At 52.6% G+C, this 24553-nt stretch overlaps 1 protein-coding gene across 5 annotated transcripts in view; it reads right to left on the reverse strand.

The window, feature by feature from the left end:
* LOC114844473 (voltage-dependent R-type calcium channel subunit alpha-1E-like) overlaps positions 1–22741 on the reverse strand; it is a 33033-nt gene extending 10292 nt beyond the window's left edge. The window contains exons 1-22 of one of the 5 annotated variants that reach the window (XM_055504035.1): positions 22599–22741; positions 20746–21190; positions 15849–16113; positions 13367–13471; positions 13059–13198; positions 7112–7215; positions 6863–7021; positions 6085–6275; positions 5905–6008; positions 5719–5834; positions 5308–5361; positions 5133–5213; positions 4855–5064; positions 4660–4772; positions 4416–4528; positions 4208–4339; positions 4027–4096; positions 3621–3738; positions 3448–3515; positions 3034–3101; positions 455–1219; positions 125–372 (exon numbers count right to left, since the gene is read on the reverse strand). In XM_055504035.1, coding sequence (XP_055360010.1) covers positions 125–372; positions 455–1219; positions 3034–3101; positions 3448–3515; positions 3621–3738; positions 4027–4096; positions 4208–4339; positions 4416–4528; positions 4660–4772; positions 4855–5064; positions 5133–5213; positions 5308–5361; positions 5719–5834; positions 5905–6008; positions 6085–6275; positions 6863–7021; positions 7112–7215; positions 13059–13198; positions 13367–13471; positions 15849–16113; positions 20746–21152 — 3631 coding nt within the window. In that variant the 5' untranslated portion in view covers positions 21153–21190; positions 22599–22741. Of the gene's footprint in view, positions 1–124; positions 373–454; positions 1220–3033; positions 3102–3447; positions 3516–3620; positions 3739–4026; positions 4097–4207; positions 4340–4415; positions 4529–4659; positions 4773–4854; positions 5065–5132; positions 5214–5307; positions 5362–5718; positions 5835–5904; positions 6009–6084; positions 6276–6862; positions 7022–7111; positions 7216–13058; positions 13199–13366; positions 13472–15848; positions 16114–16212; positions 16803–17316; positions 17337–20745; positions 21191–22598 lie in introns of those variants that run through there. The other 4 variants (XM_055504036.1, XM_055504037.1, XM_055504038.1 and 1 more) reach the window with 4 other exon arrangements.
* Positions 22742–24553: the final 1812 nt, after the last annotated feature.

A 24553-nucleotide genomic window follows, 5' to 3' on the forward strand; every position in this document is an offset into this window, starting at 1 on the left:
GAGAGAGAGAGAGAGAGAGAGAGAGAACCATGGAGTGAGTCCATGAGCAATCGATCCGAGTGCAGAAACACCCACACATGGTTCTACACAGCGACACGGACGCTTCGCGGCTCCGTGACGCTACCTGTCATGGGAGTGAGCTCCAGCAGCGGCTGCGCCGACATCTCGATGACCACGCTGCCCTCGGCGCCGCTCCTGACCCGTTTGACGGACACCCGGCGGCTCTCGGGCTCCGCGGCGCACTCCGTGGCCTCCGGCGCCGGCTCCACCGGGACGCCCCGGCTCAGCGGCTCCTGGTCCTGGTCGCCCTCGGACCAGGGGCGGTCCAGCAGCGGAGTCGGGTCGGGGACGTCGGCGCCAGACACAGCGGCTCTGAAAGGGTTAAAAAGGAGATCCTGAGGGACCGTCCCTATATTCTCTATCTGCTACAGTACATATAGAGAACAGCCCTCACCTTCTACACTCCTCCCCGACCTCTGCATACGGGTTGACGATGCACGCTCCACAGTCGTCCTGCAGCGACCCTCCGTCCGCGTCCGCTCTCTCTCCCTCCTCCTTCTCCTCCTTCTCCTCCCGCTCGTCCAGCACCTTCCTCTCCTGACTCATGGACCTCCGCACCTGCGGCACCTCGTGCGGCGCCTGCACGCAGTCCAGGCTCTTGGCCTCGGAGCGGGCCTCGCGGTGGCGGTGGCGCCGGTGCCGCGCGCCCTCGTCGGGGCCCTGACCCGGCCGGAACTTGCGGGCCATGCGGTGCCGGCCTCCGCCCGCCGCCCGGTGGTTGGCCCCGCCCACTTTCTCCTCGCCAATGTTGACGAGCGGCTCGGCCGCCGGGGGCTCCGGGATGGAGGCGGACATGGGGGGCTCGGGGAGGGGCATCCCCACGGACATGGGCGACTCGGGCAGGTGGGCCGGGCTGACCTCCGGCGAGAGCGCGGGGGCGTGGTGGGGGATGGTGGGGGTCTCCGCCGTGTCCTCCGTGGGGCTGCCGAACAGCTCCTCCCTGCTGGCCATCTGGCGGCGCTTGCGTAGCTGGTTGGCCCGCTGCTCCCACACCGACATGTTCACCTTCCGCCGCCTCTCGCGGCGGTTGGCGAAGGCGTTGGAGCCGCCGAGCGGCTGCTCGTCCGCGGCCTCCGCCGGACCTTCGGGCTCGTCCGGGAAGGTGGGACGACCGCGGTGGATGGCCCGCTTCCTGTACAGGTAGGGCCTCCTTCTCCCACTAAGGAGCAAAGTGGACTTAGAGTCACCGAGCGGCCAAAACACACGGAAATGTTGACATCAAGTAATCAAGATGCACACAGGTTATCTAAAATCTAGTCAAATGAAAGAAAAGGCCAGGCTTTTTCTTTAGTTATGTTAGTCGTTAGTAAAACAGAAAATGAAAAGTATACATTCAAAAACTCAAAAAACTAAAAATACTTGTGAGGTAAGGACACCTAAAAAGGAGAAGTGAAGCACAAAACCCACAGAAACGAAACGGGAGAAGGTGCAGAATTAAAAGCTGTGTAACATCTAGAAACAAAATCTCAAGAGAGGGAAATTCAGTGTGACAGGGATGCATTCAGTCATACTCACTGTTCCTTAGTCGTCCATGTAATCAATGAGTGATTATTTGAAAACAAGACATTAGTGTTTTACAACATACACAGAACATTTGCTGTGACACAGAACAAAATATGTTAAAAATGTGTTAAAGGGGGCAAAAACGCAGCGTGGACGCTACAGGGCGACAAATTTAGTGCGTGCTCAATTTAAGCCTCAGGTTCTTACAGAAAGTCGCTGGGAGCATTTTGTTCAGTGCCACATAAGAGGATAAACAGGACAACAGGATGGATCAGCAAAACGCCGCAATGCACATAAAGATCTGCATCTTGGAGCTGCAACACAAACAAGACCGACATTAAAATATGTAACGGACGGATGACACACGGAGTAGAGTCAAGGTACGAGTCTGAGCAGTGGGTCATCATGACGCAGAGGGCTCCATCACAGCACAGCAGCGGCTCTGCATGCGAGAGCTACGTGACATCATCACCGCCGCTCGCATCATCAGCGCGAGCGGCTCGTTAGCGCGCGACGTCAAATCAACCTGCAAAGGCTCAAAACGCTGGCCTCGAGAGACCGCAACGAGCCTCGGGCCTCGTTGTGGAGCTCACGTTTGTGTCTGAGCTGAGTCAAAGCTGGAGGCTGTGTGTGGCTTTAAGTGATTCTAGTTTTAAGGCTCTACAAGTTGATTTTCAGCAGAACACAAACCACATTCATAAAGCTAGAATCAAATACAATTAAGAAAACCTACAGTAAGTTACCGTTATTGGTATAAAACATGCAGAATAATAATAAGTCATTCTCATTGTACAGTGGCTGTAAAGAACCTCGTCATTCTCTTCACGTGTCACATACTGCAGTGATACGCTGCCTTGGTTCTGCTAATCGGATGGAGCTGTACTGAGCAGGGGAATTCCAAAGTGTGCCTCCTCCCTGTAGAGTCCCACACTGAGGCTTCCCACCGTTCCCAGCAGCCTCCAGTAACCCGCTGCCCGTCCCCTCCAGCAGGATCTGGATCATGAGCCGCGCGAAGGTCGCCGGGAGCGGCCCGGGTTCCGTCTACAACAGGAGGCTCAGGCAGTCAGAGAGGAGCGTTCTGCCGAGACGCTCCGTACGGGCTCATGCTTTCAACGCAGGCACATCCGACACACATTCATTGTTGATGTGAGGTAAACGCCCCCTACATGCCGTCGTTTCCCTGCATTCACCATGCACCTGAACGCACCGACCAACAGTCCACAACCCGTAACGCCGCAGAAAGTCATCCTAGTAACTAAGTACTGTATATAAACACAAACATACAACCACAAGGTTTCTCACAGCACCTGTATCTTAAGTAAGTCTGATACACAGCATGTGCGTCTGCTGCTAAAACCACAGGGACTGACATTTAATCCCATTCTCATCAGTTTCCTGCTCCAAAGTTGAGACTTACTTAAGATCAGTGAAAGGCTCTGAGCATCTCATGGCATCTCATCTCAGACTTACTCAGATATCAAGCCGTCTCTGCCTCTGGCATAGCGCTGGTTGAAGAACTCCTCTTCCTCCTCTTCATCCTGACGAAACCAAAAACACGTTGACGGACGGAACCTGGTGAAATGCTGTGATGTCGCTTCCAGAGCCGCGACTTCCATACAAACCAAGGCAAACATGTGACGGTGGGCTCATTTCACTCCACCCATCATCAGGTGGTGGTGACACCGCAATATGTCAGCAGACTGCTCGCTAGCAGACAGATATATAACAAATATGTGGACGTTTGACAATAAAAATACATATAAAAAAAACAAATGGCTGTGCAAATGTTGCGAAGCACATTGAGCCTGTCGGAGCTCGGACGCTGGAACGAGGTTCGTGACGCTGGAATGCAGGCTGTCGCACACGTTTGTGAGCCTTGCGAACCTTGGTGAGCTCCTGGGCGTTGGCCAGGTTGTCCACGGCGATGGCCAAGAAGACGTTCAGCAGGGTGTCTGTGGTGGCGGCGGTTAAGAAGAGCTCTGCTTCATCATCATCATCATCATCATCATCATCATCATCAGCTACGCTTCCGGTCGGACCTCTGACCACAAGGATACAGTTACCGAACAGCGTGAGCACGATGAAGTAGATGGACGACCACATGCCGTACTGCACGCCGCCCTGCGAGCGGATGCCGTTGTACATCACCTCGTTCCAGTCCTCGCCCGTCAGAATCTGCGGGCGCATAAACAGCATTACTCACATCGGATGGGAGAACACCTCCCTATAAATACGTGCATTCTGCATGCAGGGACGTGCCGCTTCCCTGCGGCAGCACAAGAAGCAACTGTAACGCGCGTGTTAGCAGTTGTTATTGTAGATCTGATTGTTCGTTTCACTTGTGTGATATTCATGCGCGCATATGTGTGCGTAGATGTGTGGGACGATCGAGGCGAGAAATATCCCAGGGTGCAATGTGTCTCGGAGAGCGGGCAGCATGAGGGGATCTGCAGGAGCCCAAACCTGAAACACGGTCATGATGGCGGCTGGAAAAGTGTCAAAGTTGGTGGGAGTGTAGTCCTCAAAGATGAACCTAGAGGGAGAGGAGGAAACGCATTGGAGCTGGTTTCATCCAGACACGCCCAGGTATCAAAGGAACGGCTGCTCAGCTCACACAGACGGACATGAACTGGACTTCACTCGCCTTCCTCCGAACAGCTGCATCCCCAGCAGGGCGAACACCACCGTGAAGAGGAAGAGGAGGAACAGCAGGCTGATGATGGACTTCATGGAGCTCATGAGCGACACCACCAGGTTCCTGAGGGAGGCCCAGTACCTGGCACAGAGCAGTGACACGCGCTGTGGACTCCGCTCTGCCAGACATCAGGGAAGCGAACAGCGGCGGCGCTTACTTGGTGATCTTAAAGATCCTCAGGAGCCTCAGCGCCCTCAGCACGCTGATCCCGAAGGACATGCCGGGCCTGAAGAAGCCCCAGACCACCTCGAAGATGCTCCCGACAATGACCTGCGACAGAAACACATGCGAAATACATGGAGAATGTAGCTGTATTAGAATCTACAGGCTCCGCGTCATCATTCCATCGGTTCAGCGCCTTTTGTGATACAGAACCACTCATTTCCTGTATCGCAGCTCACCCCGCAGTCGAAGCAGTTGAAGGACGAGTGGAAGTAGAGTCGAAAGCCCAGGCCGTACATCTTCAGAAACATCTCGGCCAGAAACAGCCCCAGGAAAACGAACTCTGCATAGTCTGGAAGCGGAGGAAACCACAAAAAAACAAGCAATCAGGCTCAAAGGAAGACGCCTACGGGCCGCGAGCTGGGGACACGCACACAGGAAGACGGTGAGCCAGTCGGGCTGGTTGTGGTGGACGATGGCCACGCAGATGGTGTTGAGCGCCACCAGGCTGAGCACCATCAGGTAGAAGGTGTCCGTCTTCACCATGCGGCGGATGGAGATGCGCAGCATGCGCTCCTTGCGCCGCAGGTAGGCGGCGGGGCCGCGGCGCCCGCTGCGGAAGTTCATCCTGGACCGGGACATGCCTGAGGGGAGAGCGCCGTTCAGCGGTGAGGATGATGAGGATGAAGGGGCCGAGGGGGCCTGGACTCACTGGCTGTGGACATGTCGGTGTACTTGTCGTCCCCCGGGGCCCCTCGACGCGCCCCCGTCTTCTTACTCGCCCTCTTCAGCACTGAAAACACACGGCCCAGAAAACGGACAGCGCTGAAACGGGTCGATGGGAAACGCGCTCCCCGTGCGCGCACGGAGCTTCGCACTGAACTCACCGTCCAGCGGCGACCTGCCCGAGTTCTTGTTCTCCTCCGCCAGCATGACCTCCTCTGTAAGGCAACGACACTGGAGGTTACGCGCAGACACCTGAATGCACCACGCGTGTGGATGTCATGGAGCGAGCGTGTGTGTGTGTGTGTGTGTGTGTGTGTGTGTGTGTGTGTGTGTCTCTCTCTCTCTCTCTCTCTCACACATCTCACACACCGGTGTGTGTGTGTGTGTGTGTGTATAAGTTTAAGTCAGTGAGTCAGTATCACCTTTTCCTCACCCTCTACTTGCGTGGGAGAGCAGCAATGTAGATTGCCATCATAGCAGTGTGTGTGTGTGTGTGTGTGTCTGTGTGACATCCTGTATCCACCACCTCCAGCAGCCCGTTGGGCTCCGTGTGTGCCATCGTTGCCCAGTACCTGCCCTGTCTATCCAGGCCCGGTAGCCGTTGAGCTCCCTCTCCACCTGCTGCTGGCGCCGCAGCTTCATGAAGGCCCGCCGGTTCTCCACCCGCTCCCTCTCCTTGGCGAACTCTCTGAGGGGGAGAACGTTCCGTCACACGAAGCTGAGGGACAGAGGGAAGACGGAGGAAGAAGCACGCTCACCCCGACAGGACACCCAGCACCAGGTTGAGGACGAAGAAGGAGCCGATGATGATGAGGGGAATGAAGTACATCCAGTTCCACGTTACGCCCAGGGCGTCGTTGGTCTGAAAGGTGCGGGGTTCTCGTTAGAACGCGCGGCGGGCGCACGCCGCTGGGACGCGCCGCCGGCGTCGTACTCACGTTGTAGAGCACGGCCGTCCATCCCTCCATGGTGATGCACTGGAAGACGGTGAGGACGGCGAACAGGATGTTGTCGAACTGCGTGATGCCGTCGTTGGGGCCGATCCAGGTGTCGTTGCAGTCGTACTTCTCCGGACACCTCCTCACCCCACAGGCGAACGCCAGCTCCGACGAGTCCACGGTCTCGTTGTCTGCACAAACGGCACGGTTAACGGTTACACTGGATCAGGCTTCACAGCTCATCTCGTGGCTTCACAGAGACTTTTCCTGTTTGGGGGGAATCACGTCGTGCCTTACACTTTATTTCACAGTCCCATTGACTGATATGTGCAGTGTGGAGTTACTGCAACCGCAGATGAAGTTTGCCAAAGTGCAGGATAGATTTAAAAAAGACTAATTAGGCCACGTATAGATTCCTACAAGCGCTGAACCTTATTCAGCTGTTCCTCGGCTCCTCCTCCGTGACAGTAAATGCTGTGGTGTGGCTCGTGATTGCAGAGTAGTTGTTGACTAATTAAGCAGCGGCTAAATCAGCCGGCAGCTCCTCTAATAATACCTCTGCCGCCGTAATCTACCCGAGCTGTGTTTGAGGACAGCGCGTAAAACGGACGCGTAATGAACCTGCTGGCAAATCGGTCGCAGCCCATCATGAACAATGGGAAAACAACAGCGTGAGCAGGTGCAACAAATGGAAGGAATCGGAGAACTGTGGGCGGACGGATCACTACATTTACTCTACTGTCCATCCCATTATATGGAGGGGGGGGGGGCTTCATACCGAGGATGTCGACAGACGGCAGGCAGGTTTGGTGGAGCTTCCCGCTGTAGAACTCCAGGCCGATGATGGCGAACATGAGGATGGCGAAGAACAGCAGGAGGCCGATCTGGAGCAGCGGGATCATGGCCTTCATGATGGACTTCAGCACGATCTGCAGGCCTGCAGGAAGATGCACAGAGACGGCGCGGTTCAAAAAAGGGGGACGGCGGGATCGGCTCCGAGAAGAGCTCTCGTCCCCGTCGGACTCACTGGGGATCCCAGAGACCAGCTTCAGAGGCCTCAGCACTCGCACGGCCCTCAGGGTGCGAAGGTCGACCGGGATGTTCATGTGGGCGCCGGCGGTGGCCAGGATCCTGAAGGACAGCACACATACGGCTTTTAGCAGCATAGCAGTGTGTACATTGTGTGTGTGTGTTGGTTTTGTTGTCAGACTGATGGGCGAAGGGACGACATTTAGGCTAAAATAGAGAAAACACAACAGGGACCTGTTAATAATGGGAAAACAGCCTTTAGCGGCTAAACGCGGACGCTAATCTTCCTGGAGATGAATGTTTCTTGTCCGCGGTGTCTGATGACAAAAATAGGTAAGTCAAGGACGCTTTTGAGGATGAGTCATTCATTTTGAAAGGGAAAAAAGGCAAATCAAACGCGCAGCGTTACAGCGGATCCACTTAGCGCTGCGGACTCGTATGGAGAGAGCGAGAACGCACAGCCGCATGCACCTGGCAGGCAGTTCTACGCACATCTGCCCACGCACGCGTCGACGGCCCTCCGCCTACACGCGAGGCGCTGGGGAGCAGCGGCGGGAGCGAGCGAGCGGGCGATCGAGCCGGCGCCGACCGCGTCTCGCGGTGTCGGGAGCAATTAAGGGACGGTGGCGTCACAGCAGCCGCGAAGACAGGAGCTGTGCGTTTGGAGGAGATGTGTCGCCTCGATTTCACGTGGGGCCCTCGCTTTGGCGGCCTGCGAGCTCTGGATGCTTTCACCGGCGACGGGGGTCACCGCTAATTAGTTTCTCATTAAACAGGGATGTGAGAATCATCATCAAAGTCATAGTTGTTCCCCAGATTTGTCCATTTTACTCCTGTTCACACACATACAAATATACAGACTCATACAATTTTTGGACAGTGCTGTGAAGTATGGGGGAGGGTGTGTGTGTGTGTGTGTGTGTGTGTGTGTGTGTGTGTGTAAGCAGAGGGTAGAAAGCACATGGCAGAAACTCAAGTGTGAGCCCACGCAGAATCTCTCCTGAAAGCAGTGGGAGGGGAGCGAGGCCGAGCGAGAGCGAGCGAGCGAGTGAATGAGTGAGCGAGGTTCACGCTAGCGCGGATGAACCTGAAAACGCTGCTCAACGCGCGCCATCAATGCTGAAACGCAACACGGTGCAGGAGCCGAGCGAGTCGTGCGGAAGAGCGTTCCCGCAAAGACCCGGTCGACGGTGTCGACTCGAAATGAGTGAGTGACGGCGTGAAGCGGCTCCGGTGTCAGACTGAAGGAGAGGAGGAGAGCGACAGCAGCATTTAAAAAAAAAAAAAAAAAAAAAAAAGATGCTGATGGAGGACTCACTCTCCTCCTGGTTCCTCTGGTGAACGGCTGCAGCGACATCTTCACGTTTCCCACCCTGTTCTGAGACAATATGACTTCACCTCCTATATATTTTTAGCCCTGCTCGCAGCATGGCTCTATAATGGCAATCAGCCGGGCGGGTCACTGGTCTGGTCCAGAACACAGCACAAACACACCGCTTTCCGCTGCCACCACAACAATACAGGGAGCAGATCATAATAACTAAATTAGATTTTATTAGGGTCCACAGATTTTTGCACAAATTGAACACAATGCATTGAGGATGCGGCCTCTTTCTGCAAAGATAAAGCAACAAAGTTGCCTTAATACATGCACAAAGTCAGCATTAGCACCTAAAGCCTGCAAAGTGTCCAAGTAAAGACTCTTAGTGTTAGCATCAACCCATCTGGTGCATTTGTTATAGGCTGAGCATCCTCCTCATGGCAAGTGGGCCGATTCGCTCCTTCTTGTTGTTGTGTAGAGTCAGACTTCACCTCGGTCTAGTTTTCTCACCGCGCCTCCAATTCAGCCGACGGCGTCGCTTCAGCCAGAGGCGGCGGCGGCGAACGACATCAAATTAAGCCGAGCGAATGGGGAACGGCGGATGGAAGCGTTGGTGCGAGCGGGCGCGTCAGACAAAAGGGAGGCGACGCGGTGAGACGGAGCGGGAGCCGAGGAGTGGGAGTCTGTGGAAACAGCCTTCAAACCAAACGCCGAACAAAAGGCGGCTCCTCCAAGGCTGCGCTCGGAGCCCGCGATCCGGCGGAGGCTCCCCCCAAATTAAAGCAAATACTCCGTCTGCTTGTGGCAGCTCGTGAATCATCCCCGCACGCACACCGGGGTCATTGTCTGCCGTTTGGTTTATTTACAGATGGATGCGCTGCAGAACATTCACCCAAATAATGCAAAAGCAGGATTTTAGCTTTTAGGTTTCTCATAACTTGTTCCTGTATCTCACACACACACACACACACACACACACACACACACACACACACACACACACACACACACACACACACACACACACACACACACACACACACACACTTTCTAATCTATCTTGTAAAACTGTAAATGTCACTTAGCTCCTCTCATACAATACATACATTCAGTCAGTGCCCTGCTGTAACTCCAGAGTAATTACTCTCATATTCTAAAGGTAATTCTCTTCTCCTCAGAGTCTCCTGGCTATTAAAAGAATAATTTCTTCACAAAGAACCATCTTAAATCCCCAGTCTCCTCCTCTTATGTCTTCTATTTTAACTCTTTATCCTCATTTTCCGTTACATCTGTAAAAGCGACGGGACACAACGCACGCGTGGCTCTCGCGGTCCGTCTCTTCCTCGTTGGTGCGGCCGCGTTGTTCGCATTGTAGCGAAGCCCTGGAGAGGACGCATTCACTGCGTGCGCAGAACGCGGCCTCTCCCACACACCTCCACCTACACAGCACCACCACCACCACCGATGATCAGCCGCGTCACGTTGCTCGACACTCCAGCACAGCTCCGCGTACGGCAGCGCACGGATGAACCCACACATTAGTGTCGCTGAAGTAACGTGGAGGCACGTGGCAACGTTAGGAATTTCACCTTGAATTGAAAACAGGTATTTAATCACTATTAGTCATTGAATAAATGTCTGGGGGTGAAGGAAACCCACCTGAGCTATTGTTTATTCAGCTCAAACACCTGCAGCCTCCTTTACAAGGATAAGATGCGTGTGTGTGTGTGTGTGTGTGTGTGTGTGTGTGTGTGTGTGTGTGATGACAAGGCAGTTCGCACCGAAAGAGCATGAGAAACACATGTAAATAAAGTTGGACGACGAAGCAGAGAGGAGACCTCGATGACTGTGCTGCATCGGCTCCCGGTTTGTGTGAAAAGTCCGCACTTCAGCGCCTCCTGGATCGGAGCGCGTGCAAAAGTCGAAGTCTCCACAACGATGAATGAAAGGTGAAATCTGGGCGTCTGGGCCCGAAGGGACGCGGCCGCCACCGGACACGCGTTCAGCGCTACAGGTCGAAGCCGCTCCGATCTCCGCCTTCTGCCGTGGCGCCAGATGGCCCGTGAGTCACTCCCGACTCCCGCCCGCTCGTATTATTCATCCCGCCTGAAGAGCAGCGATCCAGCAAAGTGTCGGCGCGAGGAGCAGCAGAGCGACGCGGCGGCCGAGACACACATCAGCAGCATTTACAAGCTCCACTGACGACACCGGGGGCAGCGGGTTTGCTAGGAGTCTGTACCTGCACATTTAAAAATAGAGCAACACACACACACACACACACACACACACACACACACACACACACACGCTAATCAAAGCATCCACCTGCACTCATCCATTCGCCGCAGGCTCTAATGGGCCATTTTAGGAATCCCGTTGACTTAAACTGGTTTGCGTGCGAGTTGTTCTCGTAGTGTTTTTTTTCCATTTTGCTACACACTCTTCCCTCAGATTAAAGGTTTTAATTGAGCTCAGCGTCCCAGCAGATTCGCTTCGAGCAATTCATTAATACAAAATGGAATGAATGCCGCCGGCGCTGGCCCACTGGCCTCGATTTGATTCCCGGACGGCCGCCGTGACACATGTGTGGTTTTCTTTTAAGTCTAACTTCCTTGTGCGGTGCCATCGGAGGAAGAGAGCGCCACAGCTGTGTGTGTGTGTGTGTGTGTGTGTGTGTGTGTGTGTGTGTGTGTGTGTGTGTGTGTGTGTGTGTTTGAGTCAGTGACAGAGAGGAGAGCGGCATATGTGCTACCAGAAAATGTGTCAGATGGGTGGCAGGAAACCAGGTCGTCAGCTACCGGCTCCAGTTGTGTCTGGAAATGGGCAAAAGCGACATGTGGGCTACAGAAAAGACAGCTCACCGCCGCCGTCGCTCAGTTCGCCTGGCGGTGGAGGCTCGCGAGGACGAGGGCGAGTACGGTAGCAACCGGTGTCCATGTCCATGACTGATGTGATGGTGGCGAAACAAAGCAAGTCCGAATCATCAGCCCTGCTGTGCCCCCAGTTCTTCTGCCGTGTTCCTTTACCAGCACCGGACTCCCTCCTCAATCCCTTTAAAAACTCCCATGATTCCACTGGGCTGTAACGTTTCAGGACGGTGATGATCAGCGTTCGTCCCAGTAACACAGTGAATGTCAAACAACTCACACCCATAAGGTCGCGAATTACGTTGCTTCGAAGTCGCGCCGGCGCCAAGTTGCTTCTCCTGCCAGAAACAAACCTCGTGGAGAAGCTTCATATGAGATGAAATAAACACGTTTTACTGTTATTAGAAACATTTACCCCCTAAAGCCGACCGGCTGCAGAGATGTGCGTTCGCCCGAGCGCAGCTGCTCGGCTCCGAGGCCGGCGCCCACCGCTCCGCGAACGTGATGCCGATGTCCCTTTTATGTAAGAGGCAGAGACGGACGGAAAGACAGAGCGAGGAGTGAGGGAGAGAAAGAAACATGTGGGCGTCGGGTTGAAATGAGATGTCAACGCGCCAACAGCAATCCTCCCTGAATCCCGAACGCAGCACACTCAGCCACAAACAGCAGAAACAGCAGCCCGGTGGAAACAATGCTGCACTCCTCCGCAATTAATTCACTCAGCCCAGTCTTACAGGGAACAAATTAAGCCTCTCATTATGACTTTTGTGGGGTCTGCCCCCCCCTGTTCTCCCTCTCTCTCCACCATCCATCCCATCCTCGTGTGCATTTGCATAACATCTCCAGCGCCGCGTTCACTTTTAATTCACAGAGGTCCTGGGGGCGAAGCAGGTTTTAGACACAACTGCCAATCCATTTATCCGCCCACCTCCGGCCGACTGCCATGGAAACACGCACCCCCCCCCGCTGTTCTGCGTGACGACGTATGCAGCCGAGTGAATGTATGGAAATCAAAAAAAAAACACACACACACACACACACACACACACGCAGACTTATCACAAGTGAAAACCAGCCCGGGGCGTCGACCGGCGATGTCACGCGCGGCGCCGATCGGGAGGCTTCACGCCGCCGTGTGGGCAAGAATGCCAAAATATTGATCAGTGTTGACAGAGGCGGCGTCGCGCGCATGAATGCGCCGACGCCGCTCGACAATCGGTGACTGAAATTAATCCCTCGGTTCACCAGTCGCAGCCCGGCGGAGGAAAAGTGAATGGTGCCAGGATTAATTGCGGCACCGGCTGCGGAGCGTTCGTTTCGGGGGGAACTTCTCTCCCACTCTCTTGTACGAGCGGCGCCGCCCGGAGCCCGTTCGTCCACGGAGCAGCGCGGAAAGTCGCCTGGCAGCAAACGCAAGCACGTAGTCCACTCTACACATGGCCATAATAGCACACAGCTGACCTTTACCTGCCCTCCTCAACAGAAGCAGATGAGCAGGTCACTCCACAGGAAACCAACACAGCAGCAGACGTGACGTTGGCTTTACACAAATGATTAAACATTATATAATCTGTACTCATAAAGTATAAAAGGTTAATGTGTAAAGAACTAATAATAGAAAAGCACTTAAGAAGGCAGATTTTAGTAGCATACCCGGTGGGAAGTGCTTCAGGAGCCTGTTGACAGTGTTTAGAGCAAACACTTCCCACCCTGTCGGTCGCTGGCCAGTTGTCATGGAGACGGGCGGACGCACTCACCCGCTCAGGACGACGATGAAGTCCATGACGTTCCAGCCGTTCCTCAGGTAGGAGCCCTTGTGGAACACGAAGCCGAGGGCCACCAGCTTGATCCCGGCCTCGAAGCAGAAGATCCCGATGAAGTACGGCTCCGTTATCTCCTGTGGAAGTCAAAAAAATTAAAAAAAAAGATGAAGAAAACATCTTCAACTGGACTGGTGGAATTCTAACATATTGTAATATACTGTGAGATCATCATCTGCTGGTATTTAAGTGTTTTTAGCAGGTCATTAGACACTACTGTACAGCAGCCTCCAGGTCGGCCTCACCAGTCTCTTGGCCATGGGGGTCTTGTCCTCTCCTGGGAGGTGCTGCTCCAGGGCCAGGACCACACAGTTGGCCGTGATGGTGGCGAGAATCATGTACTCAAACGGTGTAAAGGCAGCAAAGTTAAGGAGAAGCACACGTACAAACTCAGACAGCCCTGCGCTGGGACGCGGGTCCTGCGGCTCGCACCGCGGCGACGTCGGCTCTTCACCCACATCCTTGTTCCAGTTGCGCAACTCTTTCAAAAAGTACACGTCTGAACGTGTGATTCACTGGAAAGCAAAGGGAAACGTTGACGGATGGATGATTAAATGACAGATGAATTATGGCATGGTTCATAGTCGCGGCGACTGGAAGCAATCTGTTAGAGAGATTTCAGTATCCATGGCAACCTGCTTTTAAAAGTGCTTTTCATGAAGAGAGAGCGAGCAGGTTGGGGAGGGAGAGCGAGCACTGTGCAGTCACCTTGGCCTGACTGCTGTGACTACACAAACCATTACATCCAGCAGGCTCTGTGCTTTTAGTGACAAGCAGCCGGGGCTGAATTAACCCAACCAGACAGTTGCGTTATTATTATTATTATTTCAGGGATTTTCACTGTTTATTTTGTTTACACATTTGCTAAAGTTTTTGCTAATTGAAAAAATGATCTAATGTGTTAAAATGACAATATAGTTGCACCCATAATGTATATTCCTGAGAATAAAAGACAAAGAATGAGAAAAGGTGTCTATGAATATAATCTAAGACTAATGTCGGCTTTGAAGTTTATTTTATTTCTACACAACCTGTACTATATCAGGCTGAATGGCGTTTCACCTGGCTCTGTGATTGGCCCCCACGGCTACTGTATTTACACGTGTAAGCACCGGACGCACGGAACGAGACGACACACGCCCCAACGCTTGTGCGCGATTGTGACTTCCAGTTCCCTTTGAATTCCCATGAGACAGCTGCTCCTTGTTATTAATTCTCCTGCCTCGACTGAAACGGGGTCACTGACTCACAGAGGAGAGCTGAGGGGCCTGTGGGACCCACACTGACTCACATTGACAAGTCCACATTGTTGCCATTGAAAGCGGTTGAAAATAGCTGGAGTGGGAAACACTTAATAAAACTCACCCACTCGGTTACTACCCGATACCTGTTACCAAGAGTCATTATGCAGGTAGGAGACCATTTTGGACCAAATCCCACACGTTGCTGCTGTTTTCTTTGGACACGTGCCGATTTACATTTTTTTCCCACTGCATTATGTAAAAACATGAAACAGGATGACACGATTTTTTTGGAATAAATGTTAAATAAATATAAGACTAATAATAAATAGAGTCTGACTTAATTTTAGGAATCAGACAATATGTTTTCATGATGTAAACAAACGGAAGTCAGACAGTTGGACAGAACTTCTCGTGCAGCAGCACAGTGATGCCGCCATCAGAACTTGGTATGAGTCTGTTTTTCACTAGAAATCTCAGATCTTGGATGCAGTGTGCGGAAAATCTGGGTCTCGCCCAGTCAATACTCTGACATGTGCTGCTTTCACAGCCCACGATCCACCACAGTACTACTGGCCAGCTCTCTCCCACATAACTCTGCCTCTGTGATACCAGCAGTCACATTGCTGCGCTGCCGGTGGCCAGCTAGTCTTGACCACTAGCCCCACTCCCACACACCCGCAGAGCCTGTGGTTAGGTAACAGCGGGAGACTGGCACGCTGTGCTGGAGGGGGTGTAAGACAGGAGGAGCAGTGGGTAGATATGGCAACACGGCGAAGTTGTTAAGCGGAATATGAGAGCAAAACATTTAAATGTGTGTGGAGCAAGAATTCGTTTCAGACCTAGAAAAGGTAAACAAATTAATTAGACTCAACAAGCAGCACTCGTTCTATCTGGCATGGATTCGATTAACCTGTTTGCACTGCGCGAGTCCATTACGAAGTTACTGTGAAAAGCAACAACCCTGATGACGTTTGTTAGCTCTGTAGAAGTTGAGGAGTAAGGAACTGTTGGCCAGCGCTGCAGCAGGAAGCCGAGGAAGCGCTGCCTGGTGGATTTGAACCGACACCTACTCATGGCCGGGTTCATATTCCAATGAGCACTAAGGCAGCAGCGATGTGCCTACATGCCACCCCCACAGTGAGCAGAGCTGCTTCCAATGATCACCACATGCTAACTTTCCGTCTCTTGCCAGCAGTGGAGCACATGGAGCCCGGAACGAAGCCAATCGGGGCAAGTTGGTTAGCAAAAATTACGAGGATGCTCGGCTCAGTTGGTTTAAAGAGCAAATCGTTTAGATTTCATCGGAATGTAGTCATGCAACACACACTGACATCACTATTACTTGAGAAACTGCACTTTGTAGACAGGAAGCAAAAGGACTCAGCTGCTCAAAAGCTGCCTGTCGCTGTCCATGGTGCTGATCCAACACCAGCCTATACAACATGTCATAGAGCAAGACAGGAGCGTTTATCATGGAAGGATATGGCCATTCAATGATTCTCCGGGCGTATTTCCTAATGATATTGTCCTCTGCAAATATGAAGAGTGACCTGTTGACGGTGAGGCAGTTCTGCTGGTGCGGGACGGGGTTGTACAGAGCCATGGTCCGGGCCCGCTGCGCCTTGGCTTGTTTCATGGAAGCCGTGAGTCCCGCCGCCGCCGCGTCCTGCCCGTCGCCGGCGCGCTCCACGTCCCCGTCCCCGGAATCCACCGTGGCGGGAGCGGACTCGTCTCCAAAGCGAGCCATTCTACAAGAGAGACGAGGAGACGGGCGGCTTATAGCGCTTCGCTACGGGACGGCTTCTAATAGAGGAATGTGAAGTTGAGCTAAACGGGGAATGATCCACCTTCAGTCCAGCGACAGCTTTTCGAGGCAAGATTCCCTAAAAAAAGTTGCGGACTCCTACTTACTCCATATCCACCATTTAAACGAGTCTATCATTCGGATGATTTAAATTCTAATAGACAATCATCCATTTATTTAGCGAGTCAGGTGCACGGGCTGCAAACAGTCAGCATCTTTGTTATTCCATCCGCTTATCGGAGCCTCGCATTCAACTCGGAACAACTTTTAATGTGCGCGTCTCTAAAAAAAAAAAATCCAGCGAGTTTATGTCTCGGTTTTATCAAAATCCACGCTCGTTTCGATCTGAAACACTGGGCGCGTGGTCAAACGCTATGTTCTCATCAGCTAAAAAGATCCGAGGGAAGTCTCCGCAAACTTTACGCATCTCCTCGACGCGGCAAACTTGACGGAAGGAAGATCTCATTTGGAAGGAAATGAAGTCCGTTTTTTTAACAGAATCCTCCCCGAAAAAAAACGGCACGAAATTCTCCTCAAATCAGTCGGAAATGTTGCCTTGAATTGCCGGATTAGACGTTTGTTACAACCTGAACACCTGGAGAATGATCGCGCAGCCGGGAGCGCGCAGGCACCGGAGCCCCCTCCCACCGTAACGGTACATGATGGGCGAATTCAAAACACAGCTGAATGAAAAGCCGGTGGTGGAGGAGGAACATACATTTCGTTACCATAGCAATTAGAGTTTGCTGAGGGGTGGAAAAACACAATTTCCCAAATAAAAGAAGCTTCTATACAGTAGGATGTGTGGGTTATGGCACAAAACAGCGATTATATAAAGATGTTGGTGCTGTGGTGTGAAAAGACATTTAACACCAATACCAGCGACGGCAAAGCAGCGAAATGTGCATAAATAACGCAAAGATATTGTCATTATGGGCTCGATCCGTGCTCCCCGTGTGACTGTTTGACAGCATTGTCACATCCCATTAACGGAGACGGAGTTGTACTATTAAAACATTTAAAACTAGGCCATTGTGCTAATATTGGAGTAAAAATAGAGCATGAAATAGATCTTAGGGCTGCTCCCTTTTTAGGGGAGAGCGGAGCAGAGCAGGGTCTCTCTCACACTCCGTGCCACAAGTGAGACCTCATTAGGCGACCGGGCGCTCTCGCTCCATCTGCTGCTCCCTCTCCTGGAGATGACCACTCCAGCCCCCACGCGCACGGGGGTCGCAGTCCACCGGCGGGCGGATCCTTTCCCGTCGACTTCACAATTAAAGCTCGACCGCGTCCACGCGGCGCCCCGGCGCAGGTACGGCGGCGTGCACGCGGGCGCCGCGCGACGGCTCAGACGAGGGATGGTGCAACGAGCCAAGAGAGAGTGACAAATTTATGCTTGGCAAACAAGTCGAGATCTGGGGGAGATGGAAAAAAATGGATTTAACAGGATCTATGAATAAGTCCCTAAGTGAGCTTCAGAAACTCAGCCGTGACTGGGTTGCCTGCTCCTAATCTGCATGAGGCGGGCGGGCGTGTCACTTCATGCAAAGCAGGCGAGCAACAAAAGGCTACACTGACCCATTAAGCAGAGGATATATAAAAAAAAAAAAAAAAAAAAGAGTGGAGGGATTAGAGAACGCACGTATTATACACAGTTTGCAAATTAACGCGCCGCATTCAACATATTGCATCAACATATCTGACATTCACCTCGTCCTTCTGCTGGAACATACAGGCTCGTTGCAAAATGAATTCTACGTGCACGTTGCAGAAAAAAGAAAAAAAAACAATATTTGTCCATCTCAGTAAAGAGTGCATATCTGTGCCTGTGTGTCTCCAGCTCGCTCTTTGCTGTTGTTTCCATAGCGACATAACTCTCTTGAATTCCTGCTCGGCTCTTTTCATTTCTGCCAACAAAAGCCACGTTGCACAATGGAGCAACCTCTTCCTACAGAAATCTGTTCTTCCAGCACGCACCCCCCCCGCTCCAGCGGGGTCACTGGACGTCAACGAGGAGGCCAGCGGGGCCCCAGTTGGTGCCCTGAGGAGCCCCTGTACTGGAGACAGATCCAGATGTGAGTCTGATCTGGGGCCGTTTCGCCTGTTTGTTCGGCTGTTGCTCACAGCCTACACAAAAGCGCCTGAAAATACCTGTGGAGCCGCCGCCGGCGGAAGCGCTCGTTTCCACTTTCCTGGGCCTCAACGACGCTTAAATGAGCTCGACTCAATCAGACGGAGTCGTGATTGGCCGATTAGGGTGACAGAAAGGACTTGTTTTCTGGGAAACAGATGTGCTGTCGGAAGCACAGCAGCTGCAGTACACTGTGTCCATGGAAAAAAAAAAAACAACACACACATATACAGATACTGTACAGAGGAAGACAGACGAGGCCTGCAGGTGACACGCACTGCGAGTTAAAACGTTAATGGGCGTACTTTGTGCCAGAACTCTGAAGAGCATTTATATAATTGCAGACAGGCTTTCACCCAACGCTGACTGGAGTGGTTTTAGCATTTATTTTTCCTCCCTGTTCCCTAGCAACCGAATCAACCAATAACGGGCGCTTATGTGATCGCAGATTGGCGTGGCACCGTGCCAATTTACCTTGAGACGTCCACGCCGCGGTTCTGGGTTCTGTAAAAGGGCGCGAGCGGGAAAAGGAATTCAAAAGAATAAGTTGTGAGTGGAAGAATAGAGGCCTCTCTCGCACTCAAGTCAATTATGTGGAGATGGCGTCAGTCAAATTACGGCTGAATAAATAATATTCACAGATCATCTGCTTTCATCAAACATTCGCCTCAACATTTTCAGACTGTGCTGCTCGGATCCATAGGCGTCACGCGCTGCCTCCCTGCTGCTCTCCTACTTTGATTCCCTACCGCCCCCTAATGGACAAACAACCACAGTGCACGTGAAGCAGCGCACCGGAACCGGCTCCATCAATTTGTTTCATTTGCTTTTGGTGATGTGTGTGGAAGCTGATGGGGGAAAAAAAATACAGATATGGGTTCACATTTTTGTTTAGCGTTAGAACTAACGTGGTTAGAAAGCGTGACAGCACATGTGAGCAGATACGTGGGCGATGGAGGGACGGCAAAATGAAGAGGAATCAGAGGCTGGTGGAAGGATGAGGAGGAGGCAGATTGGGGCTCGCTGGTGGGTTGGGGGTTACGCTGATGGAGGACCACTCCACGTTCAAGTGGTGGAAAGCAGATAATCAGAGCCATGTGGCTCCCGAGTTCAAAAGATCACACGCAAGCACCCTCATCTCCAGCATTAATAACTCCATCCAGCATCTGATTACAGTAAACGGCAGCCAGTGATGTTCCACGGTTCAGATTGAGCAACGAAGCCTGCTCCGGTCGATGGAGCAGCTTCAAAACAGGCAACCAAACGAAAATTATACATATTATGTTTATTTTATATTGTAAAAGCTGATTGTTTAAACTCCTGGGCTCTAATGGGCTCCTTTAAGGCCCCCTGGGGTGTAACAAGAGCAAGGGTGGCATCAGCCACAACTAATACTGAGAATAATCACTGGGCTCAAGCTTTGGTCTGCATTCTATCTACAGAAACTGTGGAACACAGCTTTAAAGGGAAGATGCTGAGAATAATGCACCGCATGTGGGTGTTCGGTTTGTTTGCGTGGATGATCAAGCAAACATTAGCGCCCAGTTGATCATTTTTGCCATTTCACGATGGACACCCGTGCAGGTTTCCTGCCTACATCACAGCCAAGACAGGACTCACGAGCTACAAGCGTGCGTGCGTGGTAATAAAAATGTGCAATGTGCACCAACTACCGAGGAGCAGGCACCTGCTAGTTTAACTCCGTCTGCTGTTCAGCGCTGGACAGGTAAATTACAGTGGCTTTAAAAAGGGGCCTTCGGGTTCTAAGCAACGTGTGGCTGTAAGTGGAAGCTGCGGTGGGTTGTGGCTAACTGGGGCAGAGGGTGGCTGAGGTCAGCCATCCAGCCGCTGCAGTGTTGAGCCCCATCGCTGCTTTCTGTGTATTCCTTTAGTGACAACTGTCACAAAATTAAAAAAAAAAAAAAAAAAATTATGAAAGGCGTGAGCAACTTTGAAAAAAGGCGAATTATCATGGTCGGTGGTCCAATTAGAACCGGCACGTCTGATGATGGAGGGACGTGCCACCGGGCCGGGTGGAGTCGGAGAGCACAGCTGGACGCAGCGGCTGCTTCGGACCGTCATAGCAGGAGGAGCCCAGGTGTGGCCGCCGTCGGCTCCAGTTCCTGTCCTGGGGCCCGTTCTGGGGCCGGCTGCGCGCGCGGACACTCGGAGCCCGGAGACGTCCGCTCACGTGGACGTTTGCACCCGGGCCTTTGGGTTTCTGGGTCTGTTGACTTAAACAGGGTTCTAAAAGCTTCCCTGCAAGTGTTTCCACTGCTGGACCCAACAGGTGGAGCGGAGCATAGACTTTGTGCGGATCAACTACGTACGTGTGTGTGTGTGTTCCTTTAGTCTGGCGCTTTCATCCTCCTCCATAGAGATTTATCATTTTTACACGTACAATTTTAAAAGAACCCTCTGCCTCTGAATCTCTTTTATACTCACTCCCACTCCTTCCTGCGGGCCTGCGGCGTGCTCTGGATTTTGTGCGCTTGGTGAGCCATGATGATGTCCTTCTGCTCCACGAGGCCCCCGCGCCGCCGCGGCCTGGAGTGGGGGCTCAGCGAGCCCGAGCCCTGGTCGGACGAGGCCTCCTCCCGCCCGCGGGGCACGTCAAAGCTGGCGGCGCGGGGGGGCAGCCCCACGAACTCATGCGGGACCTGCAGGGAGCAGGAGCGGGCCGCCTGGGCCAGGTTGAGGCGGGGGGAGGGGCCGGGCCTCCTCCAGGCCTCGGGTTCGGGGAGCGACAGCGAGGACTGGCCGCGCGCCGCTCCCCCGGGGCCACCGCTGGGCGGGGAGGGGGGGTGGGGCGACAGGGAGCGGGAGAGGGACTGGTCGGAACTGGTGAACATCTCTACGGAGGGTGGTCGTCGGCGGATTCAGCATAATGCTGTAAAAAGGTGGAGAGGTAGAAAATGCTTATTACCAATGGTCATTCCCATCCCGCCCAGTAATAACGCTGGGGGAGAACCAGTAAAGCTGCAGGTGCCAGCATGGAGAACTCCAGCTTTACTGTGCACCATTCATTCATAAAGGTGCTTGTTTTGTGAGGGAGTCTGACAGCAGGATTTTGGATGTCGCTGCTGGATTGGATGAACAAAGGCTTTGAAGCAGTAGCTGTGCAGAAATAGCACCAATAATAGTCGTGGTGGGTGGATTCAAAGTTTGTACAGAAAGTGGTTCTAATGAGCAGACGTCCTAATTCAATACAATTTAGCCTTGCTTCAGTCACGTTTCCTTCCCAGATGCTGAACGCACCCGGTTAAACCATTGTCTGAGAGGTCGTGAGGGGTGAGACCGTGCAGCCGAGGCGAGGAAACACGGAGCAGACGAGGCGACGAGGCTGGAAAACAGCAAGTTTGAGGCGAGACAGACGGAACGAGGCCGTTTCCAGCGAGCCGGAGCTGAACGGGAGGATGACCGCGTGTGGGAGAGCTCGAGCAAAAGGCACAATGAGTCACTCATCAGCAGCGGGGCTTCGGAGACGTGAACTGGACGCAGTCGGGGTCGAGCGCCTGCCCTCGAACGGAGCGCGTGGCGGCGCGCGCCCGGAAGCCCGGCGGGGGCTCCAAGGTCAGCGCACGCGTTTACACGGGTGGGCTCCGTGGCGGCCGTGCGCCGCTGATGGGCGGGCGGGCTGCGAGTGCGGTTCAAACGGATGTATGCGATGGCACGCGTCACAGCGGGGGGGGGGGGGGGGTCCGGCAGCCGGAGCCGCCCGGACATTGGACGTCGAGCACCTGTATGGAAAAACAGGCGTCAGGGGGCAACAGCACGTTGGATTCGTGGCATTCGTGGTGCACGTCCAGAATGAACGGGGAGTGAGGCTGCTATAGGAACGTCAATAAAGCTGCTGCATGCAATAATTAGCCGCAGACGGCGTCCACCTCGTCTCGCTGCGTCTAAGTTGAAACTCGTTTATTTTCCCATTCTAATTCGTCCTCTCAGCTCCTTGCTGTGATCTCCTTCGCTTTAATTAGTCCAACCGCTGCAGACCAAATAACAGCACCCCCTCTCATTTGTGCTCCCAGCTTCAGGTGGCCACATATGTATTAAGTAGCCCCTTAACGGATATTGTTAATTAAAAAATTATTCTTTTGAAGTTTACGCGTTTTTTTCCCCACGCGCGCCAGCGAGAGAAAATAAAAGAAACGCACGGAGCGTTTATAGCGAGAACAGATGCACGAGAGGCTAAAAATGTTCTCCGGAGGAAGAAGACGAGCGCGGCGCCCGCGAGAGCAAACAAAACCCCAACTAACTAATGATAAGCAATGATTAATGAATTTGACAGCGTTTACCTTGAGGTGGTGCGCGCGCCCGCATCGTCAGAGAGCCCTGATCAGGTGGAGCCCGTTCACTCCGGTCCAAGTTTAGTGGTTCGAGGACGGTTCCGCGAGGATTCCTTGAGTGATGATTACCGCTGCATGGCTATAAATACCGCGAGGTGGCTGCGAGCCAGAGGAGCGTAGCACAGATGAACGTAAACAGCCACGGGGACCGGAGCGAGGCATGGAAATAATCCCAATCATCTTCACTAGCAGCCTGCCGCGATGACTCACTTTATGCGCTTTGGAATGAATGGCTGGTGCCCGCAAACTTCATTTGCAGATTTAATTATACTTGCACCGCCGCGGTTCTTCCCTCAAGCGAAGTTGTGTGCGTGTCCGCGGATTAAATGTGTGGCCGAGCGCAGAAGCAACAGGTTTCGTTTAAAAAGGTGATCTGGATTTAAAATAAAACACACACACAGCTCCGCTAAACGGACTCAGGTGAAGTTGCCACTAGATGGTGGACTAAAGCCACCTGACGAACCGCAGGGCGCTGACGTCACAGGAAGCGTCGAGGAACAACAGGAGTGTTGTCCGCAGGTGCAAAGGAGCGGCTGATTAGCGGAAGCTGAGCGCAGGGCCGGAGCAAAGCCTTTTAGGGACCAACTCACCTATATCATTTAAAGCATAATTTATATATATAAAACAGTAAACAGAATAAACAGAAAGCCAGTTCATTTAACTGGCTTTAACCTAACCTACACAACCAGTATTTTATCTAAAAGAAACTGAAGCTGCCTCTGTTGGAAATATGCCTGTGATTAAAGTTCTGGCCAGCGGAGCATCTGGCTAACAAGCGTAAATGTAGTTGAATGGAGTGGCACCTGGGGTGTCCACTGAGCCAGCTGGGGCGGCCGGTGCCTCCCTGGGTGACCTCTCTGCCCCTGCAGCTGACACAAATCACTCGTCAGGGAACCATGTAGAAGATGCTGAAGCTAAAACGCCAAATGATCTGCTTCTGTGTGTCCTAACCTGTGTCAATAGGTGTAGACGCTAAAGGTCAATTCCAGTGTTTTATGTTTAAAAAACTGTAAACTATTCCCAGGCCTCCAGGGTGTGAGCTGTGTGTTTGTACTATAAAGAAACTAGAGCCAAGGACAGAGAATACTTTGTCTGTAATCAAATGGAGCCATTATGGTCCATGTAGTTAATTAAAAGGTCAGCTGCGTTCATTTCAACTATCCGCTTATTCCCCGAGCTGAGGACGAGGTGTTCGCAGTGGGACTGGGAGCAGCGCAGGAACCATCTGCCGCCACAGTGAAGGGTAAATGAAGACTTCACATCCACAGACGCTGCACGCTCACACTCAAATTACAGTTCTCTCTCTCTGTTTTGTTACTGACCACAGGAAACGGCCGCAGAATCGCCGTCACCGTCGTCAAGGCATTTTGTGACGCTAAGTATTTCCTGAAGTCTCGAAACCATATTGTGTGAATTTGATATGGATTTATGTAAACTAGCAAAATCATCTCAGTGAGGAAATAATTGCTGTCTTATCCTCCAGGCACATGGCCAAGTGGATGCATGGAGGCGCCAAGCAGAGAGAAACTGCTGCCACGGAAAGAAAGAAAAAGCCCGTCAGAAATAAAAGCGCCAGGTGTGGATGTGTGGGGGGGAGTGGACGGTGAGACAGTTGGTAGTAAATGGTTGGCAAATCAATTGTGGTCTGGCATGAGCGACTGCCCCGGGGGTAAACATCAGGTTCTCATCTTACAGACATGCTGCGATTTTAGCTTCAGGTGGTTCAGGCTCACGTTTCTTACGAAGGAACGAGTCTTAGAGGTAATTGGCGTTGTCTCACAGTCTGGAGGTCGAATGCAATTCTGCCTTTTTTTGATGTTGCTTCTGTTGAACTAAACCTATTCAACAGCGATGGCTATTAGACGCGATGCACTTTAACCAAGAACAAATACAACAACACGTTT

The sequence above is a fragment of the Betta splendens genome, chromosome 17 (genome assembly GCF_900634795.4).
Source record: "Betta splendens chromosome 17, fBetSpl5.4, whole genome shotgun sequence".
In the NCBI taxonomy this organism is placed as follows: Eukaryota; Metazoa; Chordata; class Actinopteri; order Anabantiformes; family Osphronemidae; genus Betta; species Betta splendens.